This window comes from Dendroctonus ponderosae, unplaced genomic scaffold (genome assembly GCF_020466585.1).
Source record: "Dendroctonus ponderosae isolate FM_Combo_2020 unplaced genomic scaffold, Dpon_F_20191213v2 Dpon_F_20191213_610, whole genome shotgun sequence".
NCBI classification, from domain to species: Eukaryota; Metazoa; Arthropoda; class Insecta; order Coleoptera; family Curculionidae; genus Dendroctonus; species Dendroctonus ponderosae.
The window spans coordinates 1-10,081 of NW_026018826.1; the positions used below are offsets into that span (position 1 = coordinate 1).

Consider the following 10,081-nt stretch of genomic DNA (forward strand, 5'->3'; position numbering starts at 1 on the left):
TCGCTGTTTTCTTCTCGCATTTGAAACTGATGAAATTTTCATTCTTCTAGTTGTTGCTGGTACGAAAACCTTGCCCAGCATACCATATCGAGCGCGATTTAGTTGTAGCGTCGGAAGAAATCCAAGCCAAACTGAATGCCAGTCGGGGACTGTTTGAAGCTATGACGAACTACACTGGACGACCTGTAGAAGACTTTGATGATGTTATGGATGTTTACAGTACCTTAAAGGCTGAAGTAAGTGAAAATTTTGAATTCGTTCTGTGCTTGCTATAAATGTGGCTTTTTGCAGGATGGGTTCAATTTAACGTTGCCTGATTGGACCAAAGAGTACTACCCAGATAAAATGCTCGAACCGACCATCTTCAGCTTTGTGCTGAATGCTTGGAACGATAAAATGAACCGATTCAAAGGAGGTGAGAACGTTTTCAGTATACTTTTGCTTGAAAGGGACAATTTTTTTTGTAATAGGACTGCTTCTAAAAAAAATGATTGGCGACTGGCAATCAAAAGCCAAAGGAACGATTTCGCCTCCAGCTCGAAAGGCGTTTTTGTATGGAGGGCATGATTCCACTATAGTGAATTTGATGAGGACTTTGAAAGTTTGGGATTCGCAAATGCCCGAATATGGAATAACTGTTTTGCTCGAATTATCCAAGACTTCCTCAGGAATTTATGGCGTTGAGGTAATCGAAATCTAAGAATTTAATATCCTGCCAGTCAACAACTGCGAGTAATACCAGTTTTTAAAGCATTTGTTTGAGAAGGGGAGCATTTCTATGGCAGTTTCACTGTGAATGCATGCTTGATCAATGCTTTTTTAGATATTTCTGCGGAATTCCACTTCAGTTCCCCCATTTAAATTGACTATTCCGGGTTGTGATAGCTTCTGCCCATTGGACCAACTAGTAGATCTGACAAGGCATGTGATTCCGGAAAATTGGGATGAAGAGTGTAAAAGCAATGGGACGTACGAGGTCCCCGAAGCGGGACAACCTTAATTGTGATAGAATATTTTGAGAGGTCAGTTCATTCATTTCCACTATTTTGTTAATACGTTTATTTATTTATATTGTATTTTACTCATCCAAAATCTCCAATGTTTTTGTAAAAAAATATAATGGGTTTTTAGAGCAGCGGCATCTATTGATGTATACAAACCTTGTACTGTGTTAAATGCCTAAATGATTATCCGCCGCTTTACACATATTCAGTAAATCAATTCACACTATAAAATAATTTTTATGATCAAAAAGTTTAAGTATTTAGTGCATGTTTTAGTATTGGCATGCCCTATGCTTTGTGCGACATCTCTGGAGAACTGACAGCTAGCTGTTCCACCCCACAAGGAAACCTTAGCCACCCAAGCTGATAGATTGTCACAATGACAACTAGAATCAATAGTTTTTCATTCATTCATTGTTACAGGGGTTTGTAGCCGGGGTTTTGAATCAGTAATTTCCTATTTTCTGTTAATAGTCAGTCCTAAGGCCATGGCAGGGTTTTTCGGTTTACTCAAAGTTTCAAGTGTAGTGCCCATAGTTCCTTATCAGGTAAATTCACCCCCTCAGTTTCACCTAAGGCTTCTCTACTGTACTAAGCTAATTTTCATAAGTCTTCACTCTCTAACATTATTGAGACCCCTTTATGTTTTCATTGGGGTTTCGTAGGTATTTACTGTTAAAACCATCAGCTCGAGTTGATGTTTAACTAAACTTTATCTAAAATATGTTTCAACATTTTTTTTCATAAAACGCCCAATAAGCATGCATACATCTCTCTCTGCAAAGTTAATAAGCAACTTACTTATCTGCGGCCTCATTAGCCTCAGTTATCAACTGTACTTGTTAGGGAAAATAAGCATTTTAATCTAATACACCAAATTACATTTTATAGAAGTCATAATCGTAAAATAAGTGTCATACGTGTATTGTATTGTGAGCATTATATGCACTTTATTGTCATATTAATGAGTGTGTCGAAATTCCCAAGAACTGTGCTTTTTTGCCGGTGTATTATTCAAGTTGCACTATTTGATCTGTTTGGTCGGCATTTGCAGTATAATTTTATCCAACTGGGAGATGCATATGCGAAGTACTCTGTGTAATGTATGTTCGGGTGAGTCGAAAGAAACAATAGATAAATATAAATACCAACAAGAACATAAACGTCGTATGTTTTACGGTAACCGACTGAAAACTTAGCAGAAATAAATCAGAATGTTTTGTAATTTGGAGTGCGTATTTATTTGAAATGTATTCCAATTCCAAGTGATTTGTGCTTGCGTCATTATCCGGGTCGGCAAAAAAAGGTCAGAAACCAGGACAAAGCAATATTTCGCAATGTCTTTTGGCCAAGAGTAATCCGAGGAATCTCAACCAACCTACACACACTCATCAGGGACATTTCCTTGATTAATTACTATTAAGCTTTAGTAGATATAAATTTTATATTGACTCAAACGAATGCTAGTTATTACAGTTTATATTTGCCTAAACATTCCCCCAAACGATTTTTGTATGAAATTCCTACAATGAGCAATAATGTTATCGCTTCTTTAGTCACATGGCGAAGTTAATTGCTCAATTGAAAACTAGTTAACCCAGAAGCTGTATGGAAATTCTTGGTACACAAATCCCATGATTGCAATTAATTAGGTGGAATGTTTATCATGTTTAGTATGTCTACAGCCAGCATGTGCATGGATTGAAAAAATATTCTTGTCAATAACAATGCAGCGAATTTTTAAATGATAATAACCGGACTTTGTTCAAAATTTTTAGCGTTTGTTCGTTACACTGTTTTTCTGCCAAGAGTTTTTTTTGTGATGTTCCAAAAATAATTGTGTCGAAGGATCATATCCTTGAATGGCATATCACTACTCTTCTGGCATTATCTGATAAGAAGGACATTTCAGTGATAAGAATATGCTTTTGAATAAATTGATTGATTTCTCCCGATTGATTTTACAGCTAACAAGTGATTTGCTTAAACTAGTTTCTCATAGTTAGTATTGGGAATTTAGGAAAGAAAAGTAAGTTCTCTTATGTTTCATTCAGCTTAATTTTTTTTTATTAAAGCCCAGTAATTAATTTTTTTTGGAATGCCCCAATTTAATTTGCTTTTACAAAATTTTGGTACCCTGTTAAAATTTGTTCTGTTTTTCTTTGATGTCTAGTCTTTCTGAGCGTCGACTTCTGATATATATTTTTTAGCCCGAACTGGGTTACATTCCATGCTAGCTATTTATTGCATCCGCTAGCAAACATGTCCTACTTTTATACTTAAACATTTCCATCCAGCTCGTCGAGTTATAATTTTTTAAGTTTTGCATATAAGCGCGCTCACTATTCGGTCTTCTCATTAAACCACCCAACCAATCGGGGTACGTATTATTGGTTTCTTTTCTGGAAACGCACGATTTTTAAGTGCCCAGATTAGTCATTTTCAAAACTACTTTTCACACTCGATAATTGCCTTTCCATTAGTAAAGTTGGTTTAAATCTATTTTTAATTGCACATTTAGCAAATATCTGTAAAAATAAGCTGGTCTGCAGGTAATTCATTATCGCGCAGACACGTTTTTTGCCTTTACTAAATAGAATCTATACAAATACAAATGTAAAACTTTTGCAAAATTTCAATTGAGAACTTAAACTTTTTGTTAAGAATTACACGTTTTATTCTTTTTTATGGTAATTAACTCTTCCAGTCGATGTTTTTCGGAATGATGCAATCATCGCAATCATCAATACACAGAAGAACTACCTCCAATGAACTCGCCAATAAACTCGTTTGGGCGCAGACTGGCACTATGTTTATTTACTTTTAGTTTATTATACGAGAATAATTGACTGTTGTGTGGATTAGTGCTTGGCTTGTTTGTTAATCTGAAAGCTGAGCTAATTTCTGTGCAATTCCGATTGCATAAGCAAGCGATGTAATCTATCGAAGTATATCGAAGATTTAGAAAATCTAATTTACGTTTCGTCCCGAAAAAATTCAACATCTTCACATGTTAAAAGAAGGAGCAGCAACAAAGCAGGAAGTGAAAACAGCAAGTGAAAACCTTCAAGAGGTTTCGCTGCCCTTAATCATCCAAGCTATGCATTATTCTACGTGACATGGTTTTTCCAAAGGTCGCAACCTTTTGTTCATCAAGGTGCTGCGATCTTGATTATTTAGTAACAAAAAGTCTGCAGAGGTTTTTCGGTTCCCAGGCCAATGAGTCATGTACCGTCGTGAGCAAAGTCCACCAAACCATGAAATCTACCAGGTGCCCAAAAAATTAATTAATATGAAAAAATCTACATCTAGACTCAAGCTGTTTAGAATAGATCGCAACCATTGAATGATTTATAAATATTCAACTCAATACGCTATTGTTTTGCAAATCCAATTTCCGACGTTGGTTTCGAGCCTTTTGTTTTCAATAATTTTCTGGTTTACTTTGTATTGCTTTTTCGGCTCCAACCTTGTGTTTTGCACATGGCTTATCCTCTGAACATCAATTAAAACCAGTTATGCTTTTGATCTATGTCCAATCAAATCGGGCAAAGCTCTGCTCAGTTAGAACTGTGCAGATGTTGGATGATTAGTTTTTCGCGATACTTCAGTGATTAGGGAGTTTTTTTTCCCGTAGTCACTAGTTCCGTTTGCTTCTTTAAGTGGCAAGTAAGTTTAGACAGTTAATATTTATCAGGGCACGTATGTGCAGAATCACGCTATTGAATTAGCGCTCAAAGTTGTAAAAAATTTAAGCATTTGACTAGGTATATCCAGGAGGACTTGCCAGTAACGAATAAGCATTGTTATTAATTAATTAAACTGTGTGAGTTGTATCGAAACGTTAGTCATAACTTCAATAATAAAGTTATCGCTCTAAACGCTTCTCCTTCCAGAGTATTGTTGCTATCAACGACCAAATGTTTTAAATGCAGTATTAAACAATGTACCAATATTGTTTAATGCTGATCTATTAAATACGTTGGCCAAGTTTGCATCAAGTCTTGCTGGAAGGTTGTTAAACGATCTTGAGCATAGCGACTGGTTTTGTATGGAAGCTTAGAAAAGTTTTAATTCGGATTATTGTTTGCAGTTAAGCACTTGACTCTGCCCAACATCGCTTCATCTAGACGCTACCAGTGGCCAAATATGTCGGTGATTAGTTCTCGTTAAGAGTTTTCAGCTGTATATACAATAGTTCGAAGACACACACACACATTGATCACTTTACAATGGAGGAGCGAGTTTATAGCAACGACCTCACTTATCCCAAAGAAGCAAAAAAGTGTTTGGTATACAGAATTTTTGGTAAGTAACTCGCATTAAAGTGTATGTAAATTAAACAAACTGGGTTAGGAGTTTCAATATCACTTTGCCTGATTGTAGTCTGTACAGGTCATATTCTTCTTAATCTCATCATCAGCCCACTCAAAGCCTTATCTGCAACGTGCCATTTTACGTGATGCAATATGCCTCACTTTATTAATAGCATGTACTTCACTTGGATTTGTAATGATGATTTGCAGTTAGAGTTGTATTTGATCGTGGGTAATAAAGCGTTATTCGATTAAAGATTATCAGCCACATGTCTTAATCGACGTGCGTCATGTTAAAAACCTTCCATGTCTGGATTTTTTGCACATTTCAATTATAATCAGGGCCTCTTGTAAAGATAATTTTTAGAACTATTTTTAGCCTTTTTTCATTTGCTACATATTTGGATATAATTTTAACTTTAATTTTTCTTGGGCGTGTATTCAAATGTAGCAACAAAAAAGCCAATGAAATGGTGCAAAATATTGCAAACAAATTTGTAAATTGTGTCAAAATATAATGTAACATAAAACGTTTTGTTTCAACTTGCAAACTATGTGCATTTCGAATCGCTCATGAACATTTCAAATTAATTCGTTCCTTTCATCGTAAACGCACGGTATATTTGAAACGGTCACATGATAGACGATTTGATGCTTTTTGCTGACTAAACATATGCGTGCGGTATTTATAATTGGGTATTATTAATATTAGCTTATTATGGGCAGCCATTGTAGTTTAATGGGCTTTGAATTAATTAATTCCAACCGATAAATCCTTTTTCAAAGCTACATTGAAATGGGGTGCTTTAAAGTTTAAACTGCTTTTCGAGCCTCATGCACTTTCAATTGCAAAACAATTAATTAATAAAAAAATGATGGAGTATTCGTTTTGACTTAGTAAATGCAAAGTAATTATGGAATCAATATTTTTATTGGAATGTCAAGAGAGTACTCAATATAAATATTTTGGACCCAGACAATCTGATGAAATATTTCAGACCCACCAAGATTAGGATAAATAGGAGCTGATTTGCACTTGAAAAATTGATTTGTCATGCTTCCACTAAAAATAAGAAAAGTATTTTCGGTTTTTTCTAGGACAAGTACCAGCCAGGCTAGTACTCTATCTCTTATCATGGTCCGGTTTTCTGGTTTCTTTTATGATGAGAAACGACATCAATCTAGCTATTGTGGCTATGGTTGCTGAGCCACCTCATACGGCCAATTCCTCAGCAGAATATTGCTTTGTGGTCGAAGATAACAACAACACTGCTCCATTGGTAAGGAAAAATTGGATATAAAACATGTAATTGTGTTGACTTGAACTTGCGAGCAAAAACATCGGTGTTGCCTTATTTTTATTTTTTTTCTGTCCTTGCTGTCCAATCTGGTATACTGATGTAGATAATTATGTTTTATAGTTAATAACAGTCATTTTATTTTCTTTCAGTTTCTGGCTTTCTTAAACTTTTCCTGCTCTGTTCCAGTTAAACGTTTATGTTCACATTTTAAACATATAAACTTTATTTTCGCCCTTAATGTTTTTTGTTTAGTTTATGGGAGTTTGAATGGATGTTTGTGTGCTTTCGTTCGCATGTTTTCATCTCTACAGTCCTACATGATTCTCTTGAAATGTCATTAAACGCTTACTTTACTGTATTTTTACTTGACCAAATCTACAGTTTAATAAATACACATTTGTTCGTGTATTCGCTCCTGTGTTATCATTGTTTCATGCAATTGTTCGGCATCAATTGACCACCCAGTATTCATTTCGATATAGATAAGTGCAAACAAACACTATTTAAAATTGCATGACGGAAAATTATGCTTTATCAAGCTATGCAATTTTCCGTGTAATTATGCGGTTACAATCAATTACATGTTGACGTGAAAAATGTAATATACCGAATAATGTATTCTGTATAAACATGACGGAAACTGTTTACAAATTGGAAAAACATGTGCTGCGAAATATTTGCAAAGTTCACCCAAAACAGACATTTTTTGTAAAATATTTTGATTGTTTAGAAGTTTAATGATTACATCAAAAAATAATCTAATCTTAATGTTATTGAGGATGACATGGACTTTTTGTAGAAATGTTAGAAGTGATATAAATGGCTCACCCTGTTTGACAAAAAATGGAGTATGCAAATGTGAGATTGTAAACAGTCAGGGTCACATTCCCCTTTAATGAAAAGTGGTTCTTACCAGATAAATCTCCTGGTTTCAATGATATTGTTTTGGTTTTATGGAAAATAAGCAAATCAAGGCCTTAATAAACTGTTTCTGTGTGTTGGTAAACGCCGTAATTCTTTATGAATCTTTCAGGATTATGGCGGTACTTTGAATTGGTCAGGCCCAGTCCAATCCTACGTGTTAGCTTCGTTCTACTGGGCGTACATAGTGTCCCAAATAGTTGGTGGACTGGCCACTCAAAAACTGGGAACCAAGCGCGTGTTTGGCTATTCTCAGCTTGCCACCGCCTTATCCAGTCTGTGCATTCCAATTGCTGCGGAAAGCCATTTCGGCTTCGTGATCGCTTTACGATTCGTCCAAGGATTCGCATCGGTAAGCTGGCTTCACGTGCCTCCTCTAATCATTTTGTTTTTGTATGTTCAAATATTTTGTACCGAAAGTCAGCACTCGAAGCTAGCAGTTCAGTTAACATATTCAGTTATTTGAGATCGGACACTGACCAGGGACAACGTTTTTGAATATTAGCGCAAATCATCATTCCATACCACTATTGAATTGAAAGTATGTGTCGTTTAGCGCGATGAAGAATGGCAGCAATAGAACGAGCTGGTCCGGCCGTCACCTTCATCCAGATGTTCCCGATATCTGTAATCACTTAACCTATTTTAGGGGCTGACATGGCCTGCTATGTACGCGCTAGTGGGGCACTGGATCCCTGTGCCAGAAAGAAGTCGATTCATGTCCAGTTTTCAAGGTACGTTTTCACAACCATTTAATTGGTAACTGGCGAGTTTTTCCGATGCTTTTGGACCAACGTGGACAAGAATGTCTGTCTGAGGTTGCTGCTACGAACAAATCACCTCTGAAGAAGCAAGCCGCCCATGCTGGTGAAACGTCAGAAAGCAATAATTTTCCTCGACAGTTTAATAAGCATCGGATAAACTCACCACTTTTTTTCACACTTCACCCTTTTTTCATACTTTTCTAGAGTTGATTAACTAACTAGTTGAATCTTTTGCAGGTTTTAGCATTGGAATAGGAGTAACTTATCCCCTATGCGGATTTCTGATCGCTCATCTCGGCTGGAGATCGGTGTTTTATACTACCGGTTCCATTGGCGTCGCATGGTGCCTTATTTGGTACCTGCTCGCCTTCGATAGTCCAGAAACTCATCCACGAATCAGTTTAAGGGAACAAAAATACATTAGAGAAAATACTGTGAATACCTATGAAAATTCCAGGTGAGAATGTGAAGTTTCTGTATGTTACTTGAGGTGATTGAATATGTGATTTGCAGGCAGCAGCAGGTGCCCTGGAAGTCCATACTTACTTCGAAAGCCGCTTGGTCCATTGGAATCACCACCTTTGGACGAATTTGGGTCCATTATACGTTCATCATTTCAGGACCAACTTATATGAAGCGAATTTTGGGATTTAGCATAGAGAAGGTTTGCTTTGTTGCCTGATTTTTATCAAGCGAAAACTATTTTTAATGTGTTTCTTAGAACGGTCTACTATCGGGGGCGCCATTTATCTGCAGTTACATCGCATCAGTGTTTTTCTGCTACATTGCCGATAAATTAGTGACTGGAAACTACATGTCTCTAACTAACGTTCGGAAACTCATGACCGCTCTCTGTAAGCATCTTAATTATTATCTAACTCGCCAACGTTTTTTTATGTTAAATTTTTTTTCCAGCTCAAGTAGTTCCTGGCGCTTTGGTCCCATTGGTCAGCTATTTGGGGTGTGACATTGAACTGGTTCTGGTTGTATGGTTTATTGCCGTCACCATGATTACAGCTTCTTATGCTGGTAAGTCAAATATTTAGTTTCTGTATTAATAAACTCACAAACCATTATTCCATATGTTTTTAAAATACATCAAAATTGGTCGGTTGTTTTCATTTTTTTAAGCGTTGTGGTCAGCTTTCATTTTTTTTAATAGCTACCAAGCAGCTTTTATTTGAACTTGCGTTCCTCAAGTGGAAGTAAAAGTCGAAGTTCAACTTATTCACTTCGGAGGACGCTTTTGTCGATTTTAGGACGACCTATTCACTACAGAGGGGGCTTTTGTCGATTTTAGTTCGACTTATTCACTGCAGAGGGCGCTTTGGTCGATGTTAGCTCGACCTATACACTACAGCCTGTGCTTTTGTCCATTTTAATTCGATCTATTAACTGTAGAGGAAGCTTTTGTCCATTTTAGTTTGACTTATTCACTGCAGAGGTGCTTTCGATAATTATTTGGACTTATTCACTACAGAGGGTCCACCAATCGCCTTTAACTGATTTTGTAACCGATGTTTTAGACATTCAGATGAAATATATACAATTCTTTCTAGAAGAACAGGTTCTATAAGTTTAGTTTAAATGGTATAATTTTTTACAAACAGGGTGAATAATTGAAGAATCATTATTATGATATCACCGGGCTTATTTTTTTATTTTTGTGGAAATATTTGTGAAAAATTACCAGAGATATATAACATACAGAACGCTAACTTTGATTCTGATCAATCTAATAAGGTGATTTGGCTTTATATTTCTGTTGGAAAGCA

The 10,081-nt window shown here is 36.1% G+C and overlaps 2 protein-coding genes across 6 annotated transcripts; both read left to right on the plus strand.

Annotated features, from left to right (window-relative positions):
- Positions 1-50: 50 nt before the first annotated feature.
- On the plus strand, positions 51-2,232 carry LOC125505020 (testicular acid phosphatase homolog; the record flags this gene model as incomplete). Its single annotated transcript, XM_048667951.1, has 5 exons — positions 51-236; positions 292-415; positions 471-685; positions 824-1,022; positions 1,281-2,232. Coding segments are annotated over 4 exons (702 nt in total), but the record flags the coding sequence as incomplete, so codon positions are not given.
- Positions 1,466-9,944, plus strand: LOC109544035 (sialin). Of its 5 annotated transcripts, none has more exons than XM_048667947.1 (10): positions 1,466-1,552; positions 5,098-5,312; positions 6,419-6,600; positions 7,655-7,894; positions 8,192-8,276; positions 8,544-8,763; positions 8,820-8,970; positions 9,028-9,160; positions 9,222-9,335; positions 9,566-9,658. In XM_048667947.1, the coding sequence occupies exons 2-10, from the start codon at positions 5,237-5,239 to the stop codon at positions 9,604-9,606; spliced, it is 1,242 nt and encodes a 413-aa protein (XP_048523904.1). In that variant the 5' UTR covers positions 1,466-1,552; positions 5,098-5,236; the 3' UTR covers positions 9,607-9,658. The 5 variants fall into 5 exon arrangements, with proteins under 5 accessions (XP_048523904.1, XP_048523905.1, XP_048523903.1 ...); XM_048667948.1 differs by lacking the exon at positions 1,466-1,552 and adding an exon at positions 2,038-2,117; XM_048667946.1 differs by lacking the exon at positions 1,466-1,552 and adding an exon at positions 2,931-3,033.
- The last annotated feature ends 137 nt before the right edge of the window (positions 9,945-10,081 follow it).

Bases quoted from the DNA above. Each gene is read 5' to 3' on its own strand.
- LOC109544035 (XM_048667947.1), top strand. From the start codon at position 5,237: ATGGAGGAGCGAGTTTATAGCAACGACCTCACTTATCCCAAAGAAGCA. The intron at 6,601-7,654 runs GTAAGGAAAAAT...TGAATCTTTCAG, and splicing joins ACAACAACACTGCTCCATTG to GATTATGGCGGTACTTTGAA. The intron at 8,277-8,543 runs GTACGTTTTCAC...AATCTTTTGCAG, and splicing joins ATTCATGTCCAGTTTTCAAG to GTTTTAGCATTGGAATAGGA.